At 37.0% G+C, this 26,679-nt stretch overlaps 2 protein-coding genes across 3 annotated transcripts in view; one reads left to right on the top strand and one right to left on the bottom strand.

Moving 5' to 3' along the window:
* Positions 1-6,753, bottom strand: part of EHHADH (enoyl-CoA hydratase and 3-hydroxyacyl CoA dehydrogenase) — a 31,859-nt gene extending 25,106 nt beyond the window's left edge. For both annotated transcript variants that reach the window (XR_011600513.1, XM_070945957.1), the window contains exons 1-2: positions 6,629-6,753; positions 2,861-2,964 (exon numbers count right to left, since the gene is read on the bottom strand). Coding sequence is in view for 1 of the 2 variants with exons in the window: in XM_070945957.1 (XP_070802058.1) it covers positions 2,861-2,964; positions 6,629-6,702 (178 nt within the window). In the remaining variant the exon portion in view is untranslated. The remainder of the gene's footprint in view (positions 1-2,860; positions 2,965-6,628) is intronic.
* Positions 6,754-10,430: 3,677 nt separating this feature from the next.
* Positions 10,431-26,679, top strand: part of MAP3K13 (mitogen-activated protein kinase kinase kinase 13) — a 29,790-nt gene continuing 13,541 nt past the window's right edge. Inside the window, exons 1-4 of the mRNA XM_070946435.1 lie at positions 10,431-10,466; positions 15,686-15,798; positions 23,737-24,317; positions 25,551-25,734. Of these exons, the coding sequence (XP_070802536.1) occupies positions 23,795-24,317; positions 25,551-25,734 (707 nt within the window). The 5' untranslated portion in view covers positions 10,431-10,466; positions 15,686-15,798; positions 23,737-23,794. The remainder of the gene's footprint in view (positions 10,467-15,685; positions 15,799-23,736; positions 24,318-25,550; positions 25,735-26,679) is intronic.

The raw sequence follows: 26,679 nt of genomic DNA, 5'->3' as shown, positions 1-26,679 counted from the left end.
GTGTCCTGCCCTCAGGTACTTTGGAGAATCTACAAGTGGGGCAGGATAACACTAATGGTGTAAGTCTCATTGCAGGATTTTTTTTTTTATTCTCTTGAATGATTTGTCCACCCCTCTTTTTATGCCCTATCTGGGTATCTCTCAAATCTAAGAGAAGCTTATGGGAAAATACTAGGCAGAAATAGCCCTAGAGGGGAGAAAAGATTTTGTCATATTTGCACAATAAGTTAAATTCTCTACAACTCAGATCAAATCAAAGATAAAAAATAACCTCAGCACTGTACAATATATATCATTTTTTGCAGTGCGAAAAAGCAGGACTTTGAGAAAGAATGTGGGAAGTCTGAGAACGGAAGTGAAATTTGACTTCAAATGAGGAAATAAAGGGTGAGCTTTTTGTAGACAGCAACTCAGCCAAGGTAAGAAGAAATCTGAGAAGGATTTTGAGTAATTGAAAGAGATGTTGCCTTAAATTACTCATGATAAATGTGGCTAAGAAATTCTGATAATTTCCAGAGACTGACATTAGAATACCATACTGAAATCTATGTAATTCTTGCTTTGGGGATCTTGTCCAGTTAATCAACATTTTTACCCAATAAATTTATGAATGTACTTACTGAACAAAGAAAATCCAAAATAACTATGTATAAGGTTGCAAAATAATGTTTAACAAGATTTTTTAAAAAATAAAAGAGAAGAGAGATATAAATTCTACAAGAATAAATAAATAAGAGATCAAACGTAAACTCTCATCCACTACATTGGGGTAGAGGTGCAGATGTGGAGCAGTTGAATGAAGAAATTATGAGTGGAATGAACCACACTTCCCAACTCTTTTTTCTGAAGGGAAACAGACTGAAATATTTAATGCCGTTCATCTATAACCACAGAGGATACTATTGTCCAATGTAAATGTAAAGCAGAGAAGAAAATGGAAATGTGTAAATATATGAATTAAAAAAATTCAACTAAGTGCTCAGGAATATGAGATTCTGAATCATTGGAGCATGACCTAGTCCAGTGATGGCGAACCTTTTTGGCACTGTGTGCTGAAAAGGTTGCGTGGAAACATTGCATGTGCGCGCTTGCTCTTATTGGGACTGCGCTCCGGAAAAGCCAAATTTCTGGTTCTGGGGCACATGCACACCCGACAATTAGCTGGCCGCTGCGCATGCACACAGTGGTTTTCGGCACTGCTGCGCGTGTGAAGGACAGCTGATAGTCGCCCACGCATGAGCGCTAGAAACCGGGAAGGCAAACAGGCAAGGCCACGTGTGCCAGGTGACATGGCTTTGTGTGCCACTTTGGGGACGCATGCCACAGATTTGCCATCACAGACCTAGTCTATAAATCATAATCTTATTGGTTGGGCTGTTTACTGTTAGCTTGTTTGGCAGTTCCTTGAGTGGGGAATTGTTTACTTCTGGACTGTTGGTCATGTGTTAATCTTGATGTTAATTTACGTTCATCTGATTGTTGGTTCCTTTCCTACCTTCCAGGTCTATAGAGCCTGTGTCCTGAGCACACTCTTGTACTGCAATGAGTCTTGGACCCTTTACGCACAACAGGAGAGAAAGTTGAACACCTTTCATATGCACTGTCTCCGACGAATTCTTGGCATTACCTGGCAGGACAAAGTTCCAAATAGCGCAGTCTTGGAGTGTGCTGGAATTTCTACATGTATACACTATTGAAACAGTGACGTCTATGCTGGCTGGGGCATGTCATGAGAATGGCTGATGGTCGGATTCCGAAAGATCTCCTGTATGGAGAATTAGTGCAGGGAAAGCGCCTCAGAGGGAGACCACAGCTGCGATATAAGGATATCTGCAAGAGGGACCTAAAGGCCCTGGGAATGGACATTAACAACTGGGAAACCTTGACCTCCGATCATTCAGCTTGGAGGCTAAAGACACAGCATGGCCTTCTCCAATTCGAAGAGACACTTGTTTGGCAGGCTGAGGCAAAGAGGCAGTCTCGGAACCAGCAAAATCTGGGGGCTGGGCAGGGGACAGAATGTATCTATCCTCAGTGTGAAAAGGACTGCCACTCGAATTGGCCCTTTTAGTCATACTAGATGCTGTTTTAGGACCTCTTTCCAGAGCACGATACCATAGTCTCTTGAGACTGAAGTATGACAATGATGATTGTTGGTTGCCGGTGGAAAGATATTCTGGTCTTTTTGTTCAACCATTTATTATAAAAATGAACACTAAGAAGATGGAGACTATGTAAGGCAGCACATTTTATACTGTGAGAGTGAGCATCACACTAGTCCACATTGGAGCCAATCGGCAAGCCATGGTTTTGGTGGGAGAATATTTCAAATGCTTTTGAGGATAGGATATCATGAAGCAAAAACAGCACCAAGCCAAAGAAAAATGTATAGCAATACAAAGTTGATTATAATAGAATTTCAACAAATGCAATTATTGGAACTAGGACATTTAAGCTATAGGCAGTAACATATTTGGAATCAAAATATGATACAGAATTTCTTGGAATCTTTCAAAATCCTTCCTCAACAGTTTTTGAAGAAATATATGATGCTAGAATAAATGAAATAGAAACACTGGCTCCTGCCCTCCTAAATTATTTCTTTTGAAAACTTCAGTAATACTTTGTAACATTGTGCAATTTGCAGAATCCATAGTTGTTTGGATGATTTACCCTAACCTATTTAATTGCAGACATGACAAGTTATAAAATTTTGTTTTCAGGCCTGATGGGTGTCAAATAGAATTAAGATTCCATTATTTGAATTCTTTATCATTGTTTGTATTGTCTCTAATGTGTATGACCTTGAACATTGCTCAGCAATTATAACAAAAAACTGAATTGAGTGAAAAGTTCTTACCTGCACTGAATTTCCCATTTGCCCCACAAATCACAACAGCTTTCGCAGTGGGGTCAACATTTGCATGTTTTACTTTTTCTTTTAAAGCCCGTAATGTCACATCACTAAAATAAATCAATTATTTACAATGTAAGAAAAAAGATACACCTACCTGAGTGTCAATATAAAAGAAAGAATTCTTCAAGTAATAGTTGAAATAGACTGAGATACAAGACAAAAACTTGGGGAATTACTTCAGCAACAATAATCTGCTTGAAAGGTTAATCAATGTTCATAAACAGATTCATTCAAATGTAATACCATAGTTTGACAACTCTTTAAAATGACTTAATTTGTCTAGGTTAAAACAAATCTGGACAACTAGACTTCATCAAACGAATAAAGCAAACAATAATTTATTGCTGCCATTTAGTGGTCATCCAGATTTTTGAAATGTAGATCTAATGTATAGCTTAAATCTTGGGTTAATGATGAGCTTCATATACACTATCTATACAACGGCCTCTTACACTGATCATCATAATATGGTAATAATATATTTATTTTCAACTGTTAGAATTATTGTAATATCTATGTTACCACCTTTAAAGCGCTCCATGGCATAGGACCCGGGTACCTTCGAGACCGACTTCTGCCACCAATAGCCTCCCACCGACCAGTCTGCTCCCACAGAGAGGGTCTTCTCAGGGTGCCATCGGCCAAGTTATGTCGGCTGGCGACACCCAGGGGGAGGGCCTTCTTTGTGGGAGCCCCAGCCCTGTGGAATGAACTGCCCCCGGAAATACGTAAGATCTCCGACCTCCGGGTGTTTCGCTGCGCTCTGAAGACCCTGTTGTTCCACCAGGCCGGGCTATTAACATAACATTTTAAATTGGGGTATTTTAAATTTCTGGGATTTTAATTGGAGCCTAATTATTTAATGATTTTAAATTTTAATTGTTGTTTTGTTTCTGTGTTTTTAAATAGGCTGTACACCGCCCTGAGTCCTTCGGGAGAAGGGCGGTATAGAAATAAAATTATTATTATTATTATTATTATTATTATTATTATTATTATTATTATTATTATTATTATGTCATTTTCTATTTACTTCACTTCAAGAACTACTGCAATGTATTCTTTGATATATATTGCAACATCAAAAATTATAACAATTTTTATTTATCTCTCCTTGCCTTTGTTTCAGACCTATCCCTACATTCTGATAAGGTCCTGAGTGGCTCAGACTTCTCTTTGCCTTTTGCTAAAAATTGTGTTTTTAAATAATTCATAATTCTGACACACTGTTAATACATGAAGATTGAGAAGATTAAAATTGCCACTAGAGGTAGCTATAACACTAGCAAGAATTTATCATATATTAAGTGAAAGAATTGAATGAATTTTTCTCTCATTTCCAGGATTAATGGAAACTGAAGGTAACCTCATAATCCAGGCATTTGATGCATGAAAGGTATTGTTCACACATGTTGCAATACCTTTTTCACTGCCTAGTTTGTGCCATTTGAGTTGGCAGAAAACTGCATCAGCATATTTTATTAGCTGTCTGCATTTGTGATTCCTATGTCTTTATTGTATTTTAATTCACTGCAGTCACCTGACTTCCATAAGAAAATTTAACAAAACTCAAAATTGCATTGGATGGTATTGAAATAAGGGAGAAAACCCTATTTTAATACAGGTACACTTAAGGATAATTTAAGACAGATTTATACATAGGGTAAGGACAGGATGGAGAAATATGAACATAGAAGAAACAATATATTACTAGACCTGTTTGTGGGTCACTGCAAGTATGCAATCCACATCATCAATTAAACTGTAGTATGTAGGATTCCTAAACTATAATTTATTATTGGTTAATTTATTATTCATGCCTTTTTTTCAGGGCCCTGGAAACTAAAACTGGAATTCAATTTTCATCCTGTCCACAGTAAGTTTGATACCAACTTCATTTAATTATTTTATAATCTTTAAAAAAGCAAAGCAAAAGCAAAAGGCCAATTACTGTAAAGATGACTGGGATATCAGCTATTGATTATGAAACTTTGACAAGCTTTAATATGCTATGTATGTCATCTGACTCCAGACCAATAGGTAATTAACTAAAATTAATTAAATTAAATTAAGTTAATTAATTAAAAATAAAAGCACATCGTAACTGAGCATTTCATAATGGGATTACTGCTCTGAGTCAGCTGAATAGAATTCAAAGTCTAAAAACACCAAGGTTTAAATATTAACCATAACTCTTTCCATGATAGATTTTTTCCCCTGCATAACCATTTTGTACCATCAATACTGTTTATTCTGAAAGCGGAAATTATATAAATTACCTAATTTTAAAATATAGTTATTTTCCACATATTACTTTATCAAGAAAAAATTGAAAGCGCAATACAGGCAATATTCTCCTTTTTAAAATTTATATTTAGTCTATACCAATGAATTGAGTTTATTGTTTTTGCTACTTAAGAAGTAGAATATCAACAGTAGATAAATTCGTTGGAACTGGGCAAAATAGAAATTCATTTTTGTATCTGTAATCTTATGTGTGGTAGCACCAAAGTAACTGCCTATCCATGTATATTCCATAAAACTTTGGGAAGTGACTGAGCACTAAGTAATAACAGCACTAATCTCTAATCCTAATAACATTTTAAGAAACAAATTTCAGGAAAAAAAATGAGATAAAATAAAAGGCAGTTGAATAGGTACAGGATTAAAAAAGAATTATAACTTCTAGATAGGAGCTGTTGGAGATCAGCACCCTTTTTACATATTCACAGGTAAAATCCATGGAATAATTGCTGTCCTAGTCTAGTTAGGGTTCAGTTTTTGATGATTAGCTGATTAATAATTAATTTACTTGAAATAAACTATTTTTTTTTCTTGGCATCTAAATTGGCTCACATTGGCTGTATTCTCATATTGGGTTGAAGAATCTTAAGTAGGTGGGCCATAATATATACTGTTTTCAATGTTGTTGATGCCCTATTTCAAGCTCAAACTCACTGTGCAACAATGAATTTCCATATTGCCCAACTCTTGACTTAGTTAAACATCAGTTTTGCTATTATGGAAATAGGAAGCCCATGTGATCGCTGTATAGGGTGTGAAGCTTTGATGTTTTCTCCCATGGTCTTATTTTGGCCTTTGTTTTTGTAGACTTCTTGTAAGTTCTTCAGGGAAAAACACAGACTTGATTTAAGAATTTACTGACAGGCTTGCCCCTCAGTACGTTTTTCCTTCTCAAATCCAGTGTGCAGCACAGCTTGAATGATTAGTCTTTGGATGTTAGTCCAAAACAAAACAAAAAAATATCTGGGCTATAGGTTAGAAGAAGCAAACATTTCTGCACTGTGGCCAAGTAAATTACACTGCTGTGTCAATGTAAACACCAGGAACCAAGCTTGACTGGAAGAAACTTAACACAAAGATAATAGACAAGCACTAAAGATGGTTCCTATGCATTTTTCACGGAATAGATCTACCTGAATCCAAATTGCAAGAGTACTAGTCACCTGGACAATATTTCCTTTGCACACTGCTAGCAAATTCAATGGCACATTGGTTCATTGAGGAAAACACTGAAAATCCATCCCAAATCACAGCTGGGTCTTACTTTATTAAGTCCCATAAAATTAACCCAAAAGTGTGTGCAAGCTTTCACTTTCTCGAGACCTCTTCATGGACAGGATTAATCGCTTCCGTCTAAACAGGCATGGGACTAAGCTGGTAACTTTTCCAGTCTTTCCCCACTGTTACCTGATTGCATTGAGCGGAGGATTACACATTCGAATCACTGCTACTTCAGGAGCTCCTCGCACGTATTCAGCCATAATCTTCGTCAGATCGTTGCCAACAGCAAGAACTACGAATGCTGCAAACTTATTCGGGCAATAGGGGGGCGAGCCAGGGAAAGCAACACCTTCGCAACTCCAGCTGGCGATGGGCGTTGCTGTCTTAGAGCCGCGCGCGCATTAAGAGGGAGGTTCCAACTGGAGCAGGAAATCCTGACCGAAGGCAAGTGCGTGCTTAAGAGCAGTCCAAATTCTCTGGCATCGACTTAACGGGGAAATTATTTTAATTTAAATTAAGGCGATCAGCTTGGTTTTACACCGGGGCCGCTTTCTAGCAAGGAGATCTATGGAAAGAACAGTAATGGGGGCTGAAGAATTACAAGATCACTTGCCTGTTCCATTGAAGTCAATGCAAGATGCATATAAATAAGAAGTGGAGTGGGATAGAAATGGGGTCATATATCATATGGGTACTTCTTTTGTAAATGCCTTCGTATGCCTTTTTTTTATTTATTTAAAAAGATTTTCTAGGATTTTTTTTTTTTTTTGGTGATTTCGTGATTTCGGATAATGGTGAAGATCTTAGAGATGTGATTTGCTGGTATATACCTAAATAAACGGACTTAATGGAAATAAAATGATAATATATCTTCTTTAATATGTTTATTATTTCGTCTTTTTTAAAAAAGTATTTTGAAGTCATTTTAGGCCATCTCCTAAAACGCACAGATAAATCATTTAAGAGGAAGAAATAGCTAGACATGTTACGGGATGCAGCCTTTGCACTTATGACTGTTCGGACTGAGATGTATTATTTGCATCGGAAAACAATCATTCCAATTATTAATTGCAGTTCAGAACGGCCAACTAACTTCTTCAGACACAGTTTATCAGAACTTACTAGACTGCAAAAGATAAAGTGCAAATCCAATACGTGTAAAGGATCCCTGGATTAAATCACGAAGATCCTGTTCCCTAATAGAAACGGAGATGAGCACCGCCCCCTACAGTCAGCAATGACTAGCGGAGAGACTCCTTTACCTTTTTTGTTCCCTAATAACAGGTATAACAGCTATATAGGTGTTGTGTAGGTGAACATCCTATTGAGTTCAGTGGGTTTATTTGCAACTGAAACACACAAAACAAATGCAGACTTTTTTAAATCACCCAGTTGACTGGAATTAAACAACTGATCAAATTGAACAAGTCACAGAAGGGAACGTCAGCAACTGTTGCTGAGTCCCATTCCACTACATCTTTCTTATCAAGTAGAGGCCCAAAATGCACCAAAATAAATGATTTGGCTCCTAAGCGACACTAAAACTTATGAGTATGAGTGGAAAGGGGAAGCCACATAGGTAAATGCTTAATATTTTTCTCAATAATATGAAAATCGGTAATGAGGAATCAAAACACCTCTGACTCAACACTTCCCTTTTCTACATTTAAGGATTTTTGTTTTCAAATACCAACTCAGGCAATGGGGTACAGTATTATAATGGTAGCAACCTTTTGTCTTGGAGGACAAGAAAGCATCTTTTGCAGTCCCAAAGGTGCTTTTTTTCAGGAGGCAACTAGACTTAGTTTTTTTCTTTTGAAGATGTTTTGCTTCTCATCCAAGAAGCTTCTTCAGCTCTGAAAGGATAGTGGGGAATGGAAGGATTTATATTCCTTGCAGACAGCTGGTAATTTATTTAATTTCCCCTTGAGAAGCACCCGAAGGCTCCAACTGGTCCAGAATGCGGCCGCGCGGGTGGTAATGGGAGCAATGTGGCGCTCTCATGTAACCCCCCTCCTGCGCGAGCTGCACTGGCTCCCGGTGGTCTTCCGGGTGCGCTTCAAGGTTTTGGTTACTATCTTTAGAGCGCTCCATGGCTCAGGACCAGGGTACTTACGAGACCGCCTCCTGCCACCAATAGCCTCTCACCGACCAGTTCGCTCCCATAGAGAGGGACTCCTCAGGGTGCCGTCGGCCAAACAATGTTGACTGACGGCCTCCAGGGGGAGAGCCTTTTCTGTGGGGGCACCTACCATCTGGAACGGGCTTCCCCCGGAGTTACGAAACATCCAAGACTTACGCATTTTCTGCCGAGCCCTGAAAACATTTCTATTCCAACAAGCTGGTCTGGCCTAACTCTCCCTTTTTAATTGGCTTTTAAACTGTCTTTTAAATTGGGTTTTAAACCTCTTTAGATAAATTTGGATGTTTTTTAATCTTTGAGCCTAAATTACTTAATCTGTTTCTTAATAGTTTTTAACTTCTATATGTATTTGTATTTATTATGGCTGTTCACCGCCCTGAGTCCTTCGGGAGTAGGGCGGTATACAAATATGAAAAATAAAATAAAATAAATAAAATAAATTTATTATTAAAATAAAATTAACAGCTGTCTGCAAGGAATATAAATCCTTCCATTTCCCACTATCCTGTCAGAGCTGAAGAAGCTTCTTGGATGAGAAGTGGGGAATGGAAGGATTTATATTCCTTCTAGGAGAGGGGCGGGTGCTAACTTCCTACACCTTGCAGACAGCTGGTAATTTTATTTTAATAATAAATTAAATAAATTACCAGCTGTCTGCAAGGTGTAAGAAGTTAGCATCCACCCCTCTCCTAGAAGAATGAAATATTTTGGGAAATATTAAAAAGGCAGAATATTGTATTTCCCTGGTTGAGAAATGGAGAAACATGTTTTAAAGACAAAGCAGCTCCCACCTTCCTCCCCCCCACCCTTTGTCAATGGGCCAGAGGCAGAAACTCAATTCCCTCCCACCCCCCCCACCCTTTGTCAATGGGCCAGAGGCAGAAACTCAATTCCCTCCCATCTTTGTCAATGGACCATCATCTGCAACACAATAGGACCCATCTAGCAACAGAAACTCACCACATGACACCTGGGAAGATTACATCAGCCAGCAAGGCTAGCTAAGACCCCCACCTGCTGGGAGTCTGACAACCGATCAGGATACTCTTTCTGGGCCCCAGGAAGGTTCAAAGCCAGAGAGGGCATAAAACCCGGGGACTCACTGCATCTCACCCCTTTTCTGTTCAGGAACTCAAGCCATGTGATCCTGTTCACCATTAAAGCATCTTTCCAAGCAGTCTCGGTGTTTCCAGTGTCGTTTTCCCCACTTGGAGCTGAACCCAGAAGGATAATTCTTCCTACAAAGGAATATAAATCCTTCCATTCCCCACTATCCTGTCAGAGCTGAAGAAGCTTCTTGGATGAGAAGTGAAATGTCTTCAAAAGAAAAATCAAGAAAATCCAGTTGCCTCCTGGAAAAAGCACCTTTGAGACAACCATGACCTGGATGACTGAGAATCTCTACAGATCTTTTGCATTGGTTCATGAGACTAGGAGGTGGTCTCGGGTTCATTTAAGCCAGTGTTTCTCAACCTTGGAAGCTTGAAGATGGGTGGACTTCAACTCCCAGAATCCCCCAGCCAGCTGGCTGGGGGATTCTGGGAGCTTCCAAGTTTGAGAAACACTGATTTAAGCGAATGTGTCACCACGGTTACAGTGAAGAGACTGTCGGGGCTTAGCATTGCGTTAACAGTGATTCAATGCAAACACTTCAAGCCTCAATTCCACCCCTCGCCAAGGATCACAACACTCCTGTAACCTTAGCTACGGGGTGAGGGCATAGCCGGAAGTACATTTATCCAAAGCGAATTTATAGGAGGCAGCGCAGGAGCTGTATTCTTTTCTGTCAGGTGATGCCGGAAGTGACGCAATGTTGACGGCCCGGCAGGTGGGAGGAGGACCAATGGCCGACGGTGGCCGATTTAAGACGGCGTTCAGGCGGTAAGTAACGGGCGCCGCGTAATGAGCCCTTCGGGAACGCGCGTCTCTCTTGTTATGGCCGAGGCTCGGCGGCTTCCGTTCGCGTGGGCATCGGGTGGCACTTCGGGATATTCAGGGCTACCTGCGCTGTTTTTCTTTTGGGTTTTTTTTTTTTTAGCTTTGCTGTGTCTTGTTGGCCAAAGGAGTGTTTTCACCTTTGACATGGATACCTGGCTACGTGGTAGGGGCAGGATCGCCGTAGTCATTGCAGCACCGGCTCTGCAGATTCGCACCATCAGATGCGCACATCACCTGTGTCCATTATTGATCAGGCAGAAACTAAAGCATGTTTGCAACATTATTTTTTGTTTGAACAGTTAGGAATCTTTATTGGAAAGGGGTCATGCCCGTCTTCTACTGATGGGGCGGGAGGTAGAGGGGTGATGATACTTTAGAATAAAAATGTTATAAAACCGGGCACATCCCACACTATGTTACTCTGTAGCATAACTATCTTAACCTCTTTTTTTGGGACGGTGTAGTTCAAACTGTGGAGTGATAGGTTTTACTAAGTCTGGAATGCTCTACCTGATCCAGTTGTCTCAGGTACAAATTTTCACAGTTTCAGTCACAAATTGATTTCTGTAGACCTTACTTCATACTTAAGTGGTCAGTAGAGGGGGCGTGCATAAGTCCACTAACATGCCTATCGTCCCTGTCATTGTATTTTTTTTCTTTTATTCTTCTCGTTTTTGTTTGACAAATTCTAATAAATAAAATAGATCCAACCTAGAAAAAGTTCAGTGGGGCTAATTCCTAGGTAAATATGCAGAAGGTTGTTTTATCAGCTGAATAAAATACATGCTAGTGATAACTCCATTTAAACATCCTTGTTCTACAAAACTGGGATGTGAAGGAATAATAGCACTACTCCCTAGCAGTAATAGCATTATAACACACATTCCTCCAAGGCGAAAGTAAGATAAAAACATGGGCATGTAGGAATAAGAAACTTTGTTGATTAATAGTTTTGTTGTAATAGAACATGATTTGATCTTTGTATATGAATTAGCCCACAGTAGCTGTATTCTCACAGTTCTAACAAGACCTATGTTAAAGAAATCCAGGATTTTGTCTATGTTTGACATGAAACCTGGGGCAAAAATAAATGAATTGATTATAAGTAATGAGATTACTTATGGTATTGTGCATTTTTTCACTGCCTGGAGTTTTTTTTTCTATTGTGCGCGAATACCTAAACTAGATAAAGAACATGGTTATGTCTGAAATGGAGTACTACTGTAAAAGGGAAGCTAGCATTTTTAATATCATAGGAAGGCACAAAAAGTTCTATCAAGCATTTGTATAGTCCACTGACACTGTATTTTGGAAGTGATGCAAATATAATGACTACCCAAATAAGTGATAGTTAAAAACTTTCAAATAGTGCCTATAGATTGTACCTCATCTCTGGAACACTTTGTAACACTTTTTCCAGTATGCCTTGCAAAACAGAAGTAACATTATAAAATGAGAATGCCTTTCTAATTAGTTCTGATCCTGAACTCATCTATTATACTTTTAAAGGAAACCTTTGTCTTGAATTAATTTATACAATTTTAAATGCTAACAAATATATTCCTTATGCCTTGGCAAAAGGGAAGAATATATTATTTATATGCTATATTTTCTGTTATATAATTATTTTAGATCTTCTGTTCAGAAGATCTAAAATAATTAACACACAACACTAAACTAGAAATTCTGTTTTGTTTAAAGTTCTCAACCAAGTAAGAAAATGATTTTTTGTCAATATGTATAATGGTTATATTGTTTACAGCTGAACCTGAAATCTTGATTTATTCTTAGTTTAAGCCTTTTCCTAAATTGGAGAAGTGTGCTGCATAAGCTGTTAAAGAAAGCATTCAGCTAAATTACAGTTTCTTGCTTCTTTTCCCAATTCCTTATTCTCTTGCCAGTAGTTCATGACTTGACTTTCTTTACTGAGTCATGACTTCCAAACTTAAATATTGTCTTCATAAAGTATAACAAAAATAGTTATTGTAGAAAACAAAAAATAATAGTGGTCAGAAAAGTACACTCAGAAAAAATATATCCTATGAAAAAATCCCACAAGCACATCCATTGACCCACGAATAACATAGTACTGAGATGGCGAACCTACGGCACATGTGCCAGAAGTGGCACACAGAGCCCTCTCTGTTGGCCTGTGCGCCGTTCCCCCAGGTCAGATCTCTGTGGTGTTTCTTCCGTGAGCTTCTGTTTCCCTGCAAACGACGAATATTTTTACTATTAACCTTATACACATACTATTAATCTTCTCATCATTCCCACCACCCATCTCCTTCCACTTATGACTGTATGACTGTAACTTTGTTGCTTCTATCCTTACGATTTATATTGATACTGTTTCCTGATTGCTTATTTGTACCCTATGACTATCATTAAGTGTTGTATCTTATTATTCTTGATGAACGTATCTTTTCTTTTATGTACATTGAGAGCATATGCACCAAGACAAATTCCTTGTGTGTCCAATCACACTTGGCCAATAAAAAATTCTATTCTATTCTATTCTATTCTATTCTATTCTATTCTATTCTATTCTATTCTATTCTATTCTATTCTATTCTATTCTATTCTATTCTATTCTATTCTATTCTATTCTATTCTATTCTATTCTATTCTATTCTACAGATAAAATACCGGTACATATTTATTAAAGAAACCCCGAATCACATATTTGCACAGTACAGGTAGTAAGTACAGTATACATACAGTAAATAGTATGCCTATGTTAATTAATGGATTTGCTTTGGTTTGGTCACCCAATTTGCTTTGTCAAATTTTCCATCTCCACTAGTACTGGTTGAAGTAATTTTAAGCTCAATGAATTTAAGATTACTTGCAGGATTTGGTGAAGCGATCCAGTCTGGAATATCTTTGGAGGCCAGCAGTTAGGCACCTTCAATGCACACGTAGAGCAATATACACCATTTTCTTAAAGTGCCAAACCTAGAAATGCTTTGACTAATGCTGTGTGAGTGTGCATTAAACTTATTTAAGGGTGCTGTGTGACGGTGCATTAAACAGTTAAAATTTTAAAATTAGAAATTTTAATTTTTTTAAAAGTTGAGGCAAGAATAATTAGACTCTGTTAAAATCATTTGACAAAGGCAAAAGAAGGGCTCTCATGACACCAACTAACCCCACAACTGTGCTCTACCCCATGAAGGGTCACAGAGCCATGTTTTAACCCTTTGGGGGGAGGGTTGGGGGCCTGCCTTACCTCCAGTGGAAGTATATTCCATAGGGTGGCGCCAACAGCAGAGAGGGCTTTCTTCCTAGACCCCGCCAGTCAGAGTTCTTTAACTGACAGGATCTGCAACATACCTTCCCTATCTGACTGGGTGGGATGGACCAATGTAATGAGATGAAGCCAGTTCTGAAAGTAGTTTAGCCCCATGCATATAGGGCTTTATAGGTCATAACCAACAACTCGAATTGGACCCGGAAATAAACTGGAACCCAATGCAGTTTGCAGAGCAGAGGTGTTACAGGTGCCCTTCCTTGAGCACCAAATACAGCTCCAAATTTTGTACCAGCTGAAGTTCCAGATTCTGTTCAAGGATAGCATGTTGCAGTAATCCAAATAGGAGATGACCAGGGCATGAGTGACCAAGGGAAGTGCCTTCCTATTGAGGGAAGGGTGACCTGGCACATAACATGGAGTTGAGCAAAGGCCTTCCTAGCCATGGCTGCCGTTTGCTTTTTGAGCAAGAGCTGTGAGTCCAAGATGTCCCCCAAGTTACACACCATCCAAGACCAAGATGATAAACTCCTGAATATAGAGGGGTCCACCCACAGCCACTTTGTCTTACCAGGGGTCAGCTGAAGACTGTTCCCCATCCAGGCTTCCACAGCCTCCAGGCACTGCAAAAGAATGCCCACTCACACATTTCACCTGGGACAGATATATATAAAGAGAAACTGGTGATACCTCATCCGTTGGTGACAGATGATCTCACCTAGATGTTTCAGGTAGATATTAAAAAGGAATGAAGAAAACCCGAAGACCTGTGATGTTCCTCAAAGCAGGAGCTGTAAGTTGGACCTCTCACTTCCTTTTAATACTGATTGGGACTGTCCCCCCCCTAATTTTCTAAGTGGCCCCCAAAGGATACCATGGCCAATGGTATCAAAAGCTGCTGAGAGATCAGGAAGAGCAAGATGTATGCACCATAACCATCCCACTCCCATCAGAGATCATCCAATACCATTTTGGTCTCATATCCGGGCCTAAAACCTGACTGAAAACGGACCCAGAGAATCCATTTCCTTCAGGATCCTCTGGAGTTGCAATGACACCATCTTCTCAGCCACCTTTCCCCAAAAGGAGAGGTGGCAAATTGGACAAAAATTGTCCAGAATGGTAGGCTCCAGCGATGGGTTCTTGAATAGGAAAAAAACAAGCTGGTAACACCTACAACAAGAATAAATTTCCCATTGCTCAGACCCACCACATGATATCTCCTGAGCAGCCTTAACCAGCGAGGAGGAGCATGTATCTAAAGGTGATAGCATTTGCATTCCATTAAACTCTGTCCACTTCCTTAGGTCCAACAAAATTAAACTGTTCCCAGATAACTAAATAGTTCTGCTCTCTGGGCATCTCTACAGAACTTGCACCACAGTTGATATCCAACTGGAACAAATCCAAGTGATTTTATCCTCCAGATGCCTGGAGAATTCGTCTGCACGGCCCTGTAGATGGACCTCTAGACCCTCCTTTCTAAGGAGAGGGTGACCCTATCAATGGATGGCATTCTGCAGGACCATGTAGCAAATTGGAAGATATTTCTTCCAAATTTCTTAGAAATCCAGTTGGATCCATTAGTCATCAGGTGTGGACCAATTAAATGAGTGCAGTCTCCATTTGTGGGGGGAGCGCAAGAGAATCTCAAAGTGACCAGGGTGAGATCTGACTATTATTGTGATCTCTCAGATCACATTGTCACTCTTCAACAAGAAAACCAAGTCCCAATAGAATGACCTTGGAGGTACAGATGTAGATATGTATAATATAACACTGTGGCACTGAAATGTGTCATAACAATAATATATGTAAATTATAAATAAATAAAACAAACTCTGACAATGTTACATGGTAATATATTTGGCTAACTACATACATTTAACTTTTTGAAATTGCCTTCTAGTTTGCCCAAATCCACATTTTGGGAGGGAGTGGCAGGCAGATGCACTCAGCAGGAATGCAATAAAATGAGCCATAAATTGTTGCCTTTGTATTGGAATTCACAATTTGAGAATGGTAAGTGATTACTTTTTTACTCTCCGTAATATTCTAGAGACATAAAACATATTTTGAAGATTAAATGTATAGGTAGTCCTCGACTTATGACCACAATTGAACCCAAAATTTCTGTTGCTAAGTGAGACATTTTAAAGTGAATTTTGCCCTATTTTATGACCTTTTTTGCCACACTTGTTAACTGAATCACTGCAATTGTTAAGTTAGTAACACAATTGTTAAGTGAATCTGGCTTCCCCATTGTCTTTGCTGTCAGAAGGTTGCAAAAGATGGTTATATGATCCCAGGACACTCAACAGTCATAAATATGAGTCAATTGCCAAGTGTCTGAATTTTGGTCACTTGGCCATAGGGATACCACAACGGTCATAAATGTGAAAAATGGTCATAAGTCACTTTTTTCAGTGCCATTGTAATTTTCTACGGTCACTAAATGAACTGTTGTTAATTGAAGTCTATTTGTACAAGTTATTAAAAGAATCTCATCGGAATTTACTTTATGTGATTAAATGTCTTGCTAATCAAGGCTTCCTTATATTAAGAAAATAACTTAAGTTGACTTATTAATATAGTATGTGTAACTTCATTTTATTTATTTGGCAGTTTTTCAGTCCTGAAAGACGTTGGGCAGAGAACTGCAAAACCATTATCTAGAGAGTATGATTGAATCAGTACCACAAAACAATAACTAATTATAAAATGATTGAAAACTTATGGCACCCCTCCACAGTTAGCTCAGACCGAATTAGAATAGGAATTCTCTTTGATTTATTCAGATTAAGAATTGCTTTTAAATACTGTATATTTGGCTTTTTTTATTTATGTCAGAAAAGTATCAGTATGGAAAATTTTAAATAAAATTTTAAATAAAAATGGGGGCATATTGATTCATTGTGATGAACAATAACTGTTTCCTTAAGGAATGTTAATATAATAAAATATATTTATATAGTGAAAGATCTAGTTGTAATCAAGGATAAAATACATAAAATAAATTGGATATAAAAATATTTACAAAATTTAGAAGGGCGTTTGAAACAAGATTGGATGAACCAAACTACAGTAAGTTAACCAACTAAACTGAGCTGTGCCAATTGGAGTGAATTTAGCTTTCAAAAACAGTTTTCTTTGAATACAATTATTACAAGTGTTCAAAGTATTTCTAGATATTGCCTAGAAACTCTTAATAACCCCATTGTCCAAAATAACCAATATAGTGCATTTCCCCTTTTCATTTTATTTTGATTTTCCCTTTGTGTTTTTGTTTTTTGTCAAGGGGCATTTAAAAAAAAATCACACATGGGATTAGATTGATATTTTATCATTCTAAAATATTACAAGTCAATCTTGAAGACCTTCCATTGACCAAAGTAGCTTGAAAGACTGAGGTTGTTGTATAGTGCTGGTTGTAAAATTCTTTTGCTGCAGTTGGTAATCTATTAGTTGGTAATTGTCTTATATTTTTTTGAACCCTGAAATAAGCCCTTGGCCTTATTGCCATGCGCTCAAAAGCCCGATTGGGCTTATTTTCAGGGGATGTCTTATTTTGGGGGAAAAAGGGTATAATACTTGTCCTTAGAAAACAAAGAGAAGGACAGAAGATTGATAGTAAGAAAATCTGATGACTTGCCAGAGACTCATACATAAGGAAATAACATATAGAGCATAATTTCTTGGCTTCCCTAGTGTTCTTTGATTTCCTGTGTGTTGAACTCAACCTTTGTACCCTTAAATAAGGCTTATCAGCCAGCAGTTAAAATAATAAATCTGAATTGGACAAAAAATCCCCAAGGTTTTTGAAATCAGATAAATTGTATAGAAAAATCAGACAAGTGAGTCCTGATGGGACAAAGTTTATTAATTAAAGGTAATCAGTGGAACAGAAATAGCCTGACAACAAATAACGATTAAAAAAAAAAGTCTCCAATTCACTTGACTGTTATCTTATACTGGTATATGAATTTTTCTAGAAAATGAACCAAGTACAGTGATGAATAAATATAATGATTTTCCCTGAGAAATGAACTCAGGGAGGAATGAGGATTTTCTCATTCTTCTGAGTAAGGGAAAGAGTGTTACATTCATTTTTAATATCAATAGCTCTAGATTACCAGTTGGTTTTTTTAACCAGTTCAGATAAAATTGACATACCAATGTGTGTCCAAACTTCTATGCTGATATATTTCATATGTTTCTTACATGTTTAACTGCTGCTTTATAAAGTACTATTCATAAGCAGTTGTATTTCTAATAAATTGTTTTTGTATACATATTTGTCTTGCTCTTCCCTTTCAGGTTTATAAATACTATGCAGAGAGAAAGTAAGAAATAGTAAGCAAAAAAAAAAAATATTAAAGGCAGGAGATAAAAGAAAATGAAATTCTACTAAATCTGGTTTCTATACATTTCCATGTGCTTCTATCCCCGGAAGCCACACTTTCTAACAACATAGACACAGTAATATATTCTCTTTTTTCCTTTAAACTTCTCACCTCTATCTTCTTGGGGATCTCATTTATTTAATCAAACCTCAGCTTTTCCAATCTATCCTTTCATCTTGATTGTTTCACTCTTCCTTCATAAATTTGTTCGGCAATTTGATCCTCATTTATTCTCTCTGAAAGAGCACAATGCCATAATATACTTATTTTGTTCTAATCATTTATTTTTGTATTCAGTATGCTTCATTCTGCACTCATTTGTTCTTGACCCTGTTTGTTTGTGTTACCACATATACTTACTATCTGTGAGGATCTATAAGTCTTAAAATTTCTTAATCCACATCCCTAACTTTAGAAAACTTTGGTCAAATTATAAAAAATCAATTTATTTGCTCTATTTTTCACAATTTATGTATAGCTTAATGCCAGCCCTTTGAAGTAGGCATGGTCAAGAAACGAACACTCCAAGAATACTAGGAAAGACAGTTTATTGTTGTAAGGTAACAGAATCTTACAAGGCTGGCCACTTTCTATTGCATCATATGGTAAACAAAATCAAGGTGGGGTTATTTTGAGTGACTTTCTCAGATATATGTACTTTGCTGCTTTCCTTAGTGGCTCATTCCTTCCTTCCTCAAGGACAACTATAAACTCTTATAATACCTCTGCAGTTAAAATTAATCTCAATGGCTATAGACTTCCTCCTGTTTCTCTCACTTGCAAATGGGCCTGGCATCTTAATAAAGTCAATGTATAAATCTGGCAGAGTAGACTCAGATGGAGCTGGAAAGTTCCTCCCTTTCTCCCGCCCTCCCCCAACACCAGAGAGCCTAGCCTCTTTTTTAAAGTGTCTCCGTTCTAGAGCTCATTGTTTGTTGATAGTAACTGCAATTAACAGAGGCAAGTATTGTGCAAGAATTTCATAAGGAAGTGGAATACCATATGTGGAGTATGGACATCTATTGCCGTTTCACTCTTTTTCTCTGATTTGAGAAATCAAAGAATTCCAGTGAATGACATACTCATAAATTTTGCTCTATGTTTAGAATCCAGAATACATTCCACTTCATCTTTCTCCAGGAACAGACAAAACATAGTGGAAAGCCACAGCAAATCTCCCACAGAGGTCTTCTTGCTTTTGTGCATCTGTGGCATGCTTATTTGCAACTTTGACCAAATCTAATTGTTCCTTTAAAGGAACTGACAGGGATGAGGAAAGGAAGTGGAGTTCTGGAAGCAAGATGTCTGGTAGCTATAAATTCCATGGAGGAATGTATCATAGCTGTTATAGGCAAATTCTGGAAGAGGCAACAATTCAGACCAATTGGCCTGCTGATAAAGGACATGGCACCTCAGATATTGTTCTAGTAGTTGAGTGGAGTTTGCTCTCAATTTATATTCTTGTGGCTTGCCCTGTCAGTGTTGGTGGAAATGGTCTTGGAGGTTCTTTGGTTGGGCTGTTTACTGTTAGCTTGTTTGGCAGTTCCTTGATTGGGATATTGTTTATTTCTTGATTGTTAGTCTGATGTTAATCTTGGTGTTCATCTATGCTTAAATGGGTGTTGATTACTGGTGGAGAAGTGTTTCTTTTTTTGGTTCCCCTTTTGTTTCTTGATTATCTCTTTTGCACAGTATGTAGATGTTGTTTATTCCTATGTGTCTATTGATAGCCAATTTGTCACAGTGCCAGAATTCTCCAGTGTTTTGGGATGTGGCTAGGATGGTCATGGTTTTCCAGTTGAAACTGTGGTTAAGTTCTTGTTTGGGGAATCAATCTAAGACATTTCTGGCATGAGTGTCATGTAAAGATAGGCTTTCTGAAACAAAATCAGGATATAATCAAGTACATCACTTCATCCAAGTTATAAGCAAAAATTTCCTTCATAAACCTGCAGAAGATTGCAGGACAATTAGTCTAAACAGCATTTTGTATATTAAAATTTGCCATGCTTGGTATTAAAACTTGTTAAATACTTGTGGCCCTCTTTCATTCGTTCATTTAATGTATGTGCTTCTTAAGTCTAACTAAGTGAAAATGGAGGCACTCAAGCAGATCTAAAATAAGAAGGAGTGGTATTGGTATATTTCTGAAAAGCAGTGAATGCTTCAAATAAAAATCTAATAGGGCAATTCACCCTCATTAATGAAATATGTTTGTAACTTTCCTCTTCTTTCCCACTGCTTTTTTGATATTTTTTTCCTGCTGTGTAGGGGCACGCAATATTAAATTAAGGATTGGTTGTATAAATACATATACTATTATAATATGCATGTTACTATTTAAATTCTGAATACTAATTTCGTACAAAACTATGCTATACTTAATGCAACATGGAGGGTTTTTTCTTTGTCATAGAAGAATGTGAAAATTCACATTCACAGAGACCCAGACATACACATCAGATGTAAAAACTGTAATGAAGTTTTCAAATGCTATTTGTGGTTTTGGAGGAACTGGCATTGAAAAAACAATAGTTTTTTTCTATCTTTATCTGGACTAGACATTAAATTAGAAGGCTGGGTGGTGCAAGAACAAAAAGATGCTTTTATATTAAACACCTAATCTATACATATTTTTAAATTATTAACTATGTTTCATGGGCTGTATATGCAATTTTAAAACAAAATGAGTGTTCCTGATAAATAAATATAATGATATATTCACACACATACACACACACACACACACACACACACAGAGATGTTAATGATGAACAAAATATACATTAGGTGGTGAACAAAGCCTATTTAAGAAAGTTATTTTTTATGCTCATTATATAGTGGAGGTATAGAGCTTTTCCGTTTTGCAGCTTTGTAACAACAATTCTATGCTTTCTATATGTTGTTCTAATACTCGCCTTTGTACCTTAGAATTGTTTATGTTGTCATCTGTTTCTATTTGCTCTGCACCCCTTCCAGCTGGCAGGGTTTATTTGATAACCCTTTGAGACTCTGTTGCCTGGGTTTGATTGGTGATGACTGTCCATTCTGTGATGAGGTTCCTCTGAAGAAAGGCAAGCTATAGTTGCCTGCCTTTGATTGGCTGCTCCTCTGTTTCCCTCCCCTTCCAGGGCACACACCACCGCAGGGTTTGTTCGGAGACCTAAAACAGCCTCGTAGGCATCCATTCATGAATCTGTGACGTTAGTAGCTTCTATGTTTGCAGTGGGGTTGCAGGATTGTGTGGGTGGAATTTCCTTTCTGTCTTTTATTGAGCAGGTTTGTCTTTTGCCAACTCTCCATAAAATGAGGAGATGGAGCATAGTTGTATAATGTTCCTGTCATTGTAAGTATATTGGTAAAAATTTGTCTTGCTTCAAGGTCTGTGTGTGCAGAAGGACCAATATTATGTTTTAATCGTTCATTTCAAAAAATGGGATAGATTTGTCTGCCGGTACAATAGAAAAAATGTTGGAAGACATATTAAAGCTGAGAATATTTTTGTATTGGGCAGCAGCCTGTATTTTACTTCTCTGTGGAGCTATTATAGACATATTGAATTTGCAATTTGGCACATTATGCAGAGATCTTTATCCATTTCTAAAACAGAACAGAATGAATTTTAATAATTAGCTGACATGCAGAGTATCACAAGAATATCAAGAGAAATAACTGCAATTGATTTCATAACAGCAGGCGACCTCCCCCCCCCCCCCCTTTCCTTTGTGAAAATGTAATCTGATTGTCTGGTGAAATGGCTTCAGAATCCTTTTAATACAGTTTAAAATCTAACATTATTTACAGTTTTAACAGTATGTTTTGGATGGAGGGAAAAAGCATGCTACCCGTTTTATCTCTCAATTACACATTTATTTCTTAAGATTTCATTTCTATAAACAAACTGATTTTTAACTATTTTGGTTAATGGCTAGATTTGTTCATTCATATGCAAGCAGCTCTTTTTAACAGCAGATATTTTGCATTATACCATTAGCTTAAAAAAATGATTTCTAAATCTCAATATGTTGTAGATTCCTGCTGTTTTCATAGGCTCTAGCACTGTACTTCATATATAATTCCAATCTGTTTTTATTTATTGATGGTCAGTATGTGGTGCCCCTTCTGGGAATTGCTTGCAGTAGGAACTACTGAGGTCAGTAAAAACCCATTGTGAACAATCCCTGAAAAGAAGGGGCCGTCCATTGGCAGCCTTTGAAGAATATGCTCCAAAGTACTGTATAGATACTGTATAGAAATGTATAAATACTATATAGAAATGGAAGAAGCAATGTCAGATGACTGCTTTAAAGGGAATAATTCTAGCTGCTCTTTGTCCTTAAGTATTTTCCTGCATTTATTGCTCTAATTGGAAATGTTAGTAAGACTTTCTTTTCAATACTGTATCTAGAACAGAAGGCAACAATATAAAAACTGATTGTTTGCAGTTTTTGGAGAAATTAGCTTTTCTTCAAGCTGAGGCATGTTCTTCTGAGCACCTGCTATTATTACCGTTTCTTTCTTCCACTCCAGTTGGTTAATATGCACCTACTCAGCATACTCTGCTGTGAGGAACTAATGTGAAATGCTATCCCAAATGTTAGTTGTCATAAAATTAATTTAAATTTATGGTTTTGATGAAAAACATTTTAACGTTAAATGTTAATTTTAGGTTAAAACTAGCTTCTTCAGCTATAATAATAGTGCAGCTAATTATAAAGAGGATACTTTTGAAATTTGAATTAGTTTCGAAGCTTAAATCCTTTAAGTTGAATCAAACTAAGGTAATCAATCATTATTATTTACAGTATTTATTAAACTATTTATTACCTACCACAATCCAAGGACTCTCAATGGTTTCTATAATATTGACAATTAATTAAAATCCATGATACATTTAGAAGTCAAAATCATAAATCAGGAATCATCTTAGAAATCACAAAAACAAGAATAAACAAAGAATAAACATAAGAATATAAAATGGCAAAATGACTTCATCATGAAATCAGATAAAGTCTTTAACATTATTCTAAATTATGTAAGGGCAGACCCTTATCTTCCTGGGAAGATTATATGAAACATGCCCCATCATACTTAAATGGTACACTAGCCAGATGCCTCTTTTAAAATATTGGCAGTGATCATAAAAAAACTAAGTTAGCATAGTTTTAGTTCATTTTCTAACCTACTGATAATTGAATGGGTTGAAGTGTAATAGAAAGCCAAGCAAGTTAGTAAATAAATAAAATAATTGCTTATTAAAAAACCCTTAATTTTAATTCTTAAATCTGTAGGCAATCCAAAAGATGCATGTTCTAATTATAGTCTTTAGTACTTCACTGTATCACAAAGTTATTTCTTACACTGGTTACTTACACTGTGCTGCCTTGCTTCTGAGTTCCCATTTTATAGGATGCCCACATTGAAGGATGATAGCCAGATTCATAAGAGGCTACAGTCCCATCCTTGCTCCTTGGAGGAAGTTCAGCTTGCAATGTCTTCACCAGTTGTGCTCCCTGATTGTATGATTCTTGTAATCTGTTCCTTGGTTTTGTTACAGGTGCTGTGGCCACTTTCTGCACTAAGGATGAACATTCATTTATTCTAAAACAGTATATATGACTATTTGCTCCATACACATGCATACCCACAATACAATGACCAGTTCTCAGGAGCTCCTGAGTTGGTCTTCCTCTACAACGATTATTAATAAGGGTCTCAATGAAGATAAAAGTTTCAGTGGGATGCATGGGGAATGTATACCCTCTGGTGACCATCCTTCATCTGAAGTCATAGAAGAGGGAAGAGAAAGGGGGTTACCTCACAACAATGCATCAGACAATATAAATAGCCCAGTGCCCACAACAGTATTAACCAGTGTGAGTGAAGATTCCAGGGACCAATTTGAAAATAGTGTGCTCCAGTTAACTGAACAAGATGATTTAGAAACTACTGTTCATCAGAGCAATGATAACAATATAAGTGGACAGAACAACCATGGAACTGAAGACATCAAAATACAATTTAACAGAACAGGAAGCGGAAATGGTGGCTTTCTTGAAGGACTTTTTGGCTGTTTAAAGCCAGTATGGAATATTATAGGGAAAGCCTATTCTACTGACTACAAACTACAACAACAAGGTAAACTCTGCAAATAAAACTATCTTTTATTATTCCTCCACCCCTGCTCCTTCCAAAAGCTTCGTGGCAAAAGGATTGTGTTCTCTAGAGTTTTACTAATTTGCAGACACCTTAAAACTCAGAATTATGAAAAGAAGTATGTGTCATTTTATGTTTATATGTAATTTTATCATATACATTTTATGTTTAGAACGTTTCCAAGAATGGCAGATATTTTCACCTCTGATACATTTTGTTTTAATCTAGTTATTCAGTATTGGTTTGTCTTCTTTGGTCTCAGAGTGCTAATAATTGTTAAGAATCACTCCATTCAAATAATAGACTCCCCTAGCTTTTACATTTTTGTTATTGCTGAGATAAGTAATAATGTAATAATACATCATATCATATAAGCTTCTCTTAAATCAAAGCATCTTTTAATTTAGTTAAGATAAAATAAATAGATTAATGGAACATAAAGTATCTTTACTCTTTCTGTATTTATTTTAAAAAGCTTAATGCACAGTTGGAATAGTAATCATAGCTTTGAAATGAAAGGAAACTATTTCCTGGAGCCAGCTGCTTGAGGCCTTTATAATCCCCTCTCCCTCAGAATCAAAGGTAAATTAGAAATCAAGTTTTCACTGTAATTCACTGCCCATCCTCATTAAACAACTGGGTCTTCTATGCCCTTCTCCAAATAAAAGTCCATGTCACAAAAACTAAACTATAAATTGTACCCCATTGTTCTAACTAAACCCCCCCCCCCCATAAAAATAAAAAATACATATTGAAGATTTAACTGGATTTTAGTCACAATTGACTTCTCTTTTACTAGTTAGGATAGTCTTTTAATTCAAGCTTTGTGGTTTGGGGAAAGAAGAGACTCTTGATTTTTATCTAATGAACCTTGCTGCTGATGGATTTATTCATTCATTCATTCATTCATTCATTCATTCATTCATTCATTCATTCATTTATTTGCAGGGCTTAAAGACCAATTCAATTACACAATTAAGAGGGGCATAAAAACTCTCCAGATCTATTCTATGGAGTTAAAACAAACAAATATTCACATTTTAGAATTCAACTATACATTTATTGTTACGTAGGAAGTAAAATCTTTTGAAGATGTATATATTTTGCATGTTCTTAAAAAGCCTGCAAACTGCCAAGATGCTAGATGAGCTATTATTTTGTTGTTTGTCATTAGGCAGTTAGTTTCAATTATAATAACTGCTTGTTTATTATCAGATACATGGGAGGTTCCTTTTGAAGAGATATCTGAGCTGCAGTGGTTGGGCAGTGGAGCACAAGGAGCTGTTTTCTTAGGCAAATTTCGAACAGAGGAAGTGGCCATCAAGAAAGTGAGAGAGCAGAGTGAAACTGATATCAAACACCTGAGGAAACTGAAACATCCAAACATCATTGCTTTTAAGTAGGTTGTACATGGATTATTCTGACTCTAGGGTTACCTTTTCAAACTGATGCTGTAAGTCTTCATAGCTGGATTAAAGCCATTCAGAGTACAATACTGAAGTTTCCTTTATCCTTTGAATTTTAGTTCTTAATGGAAAAAAGTGTTATCTGGTAATACAATAGAATTACTACTTTTGTTGTAAGTGGATTTTTTGATGTAGTAAGAAAGTAGTTTGTAATAGCATATGCATGAGTTCTTTCAATTAAAAATATTTTTTTTTTTAAATTTGATTTATATGCCACCCTTCTCCGGAGACTCAGGGCGGCTTACAATGCGTTAAGCAATAGCCTTCATTCTTTTGTATATTTTATACAAAGTCAGCTTATTGCCCCCACAAACTGGGTCCTCATTTCACCTACCTTAGAAAGGATGGAAGGCTGAGTCAACCTTGAGCCTTGGAGAGATTCGAACCAGCAGAAATTGCAGGCAGTTGTGTTAATAACAGGGTGCACTAAACCCCTGTACTATCAAGGCTCTTGATAGTAATTATTATTGGTGAAAAGAACAAGAATAATAAAATCTTTTAGAGAAATATTATAGTTGCTTCCCCACTGTATAAATAATAGTCACTAAAAGACTGTTAATCATGAATAGAAATGCAGAAAGCTTTTTGAAATGAAAATGTCCCAACCTTAAAACCTTGACATTCAAACTTTATCAGAAATGTTCTGATGTTGCTCAAACAATTCTTAGTTGTTCTGATCTTGATATAATCCATTTCAACTTTTGAAATATTTTGCACACTTCTAGCCAGGAACAATAATACCGTGTTTCCCCGAAAATAAGACCCTGTCTTATATTTTTTCGAACCCCAAAATAAGTGCTTGGCCTTATTTTCGGGGAGGTCTTATTATTTTGGGGGTGCATGGAGCAAGATGGGGCTCCTCTTGCCGTCTTACCTGA

This window comes from Pituophis catenifer, unplaced genomic scaffold (genome assembly GCF_029215685.1).
Source record: "Pituophis catenifer annectens isolate HBS135680 unplaced genomic scaffold, rPitCat1.0.hap2 SCAF_6, whole genome shotgun sequence".
Classification (NCBI taxonomy): Eukaryota; Metazoa; Chordata; class Lepidosauria; order Squamata; family Colubridae; genus Pituophis; species Pituophis catenifer.
This window is presented reverse-complemented; position numbering and strand designations above follow the sequence as displayed.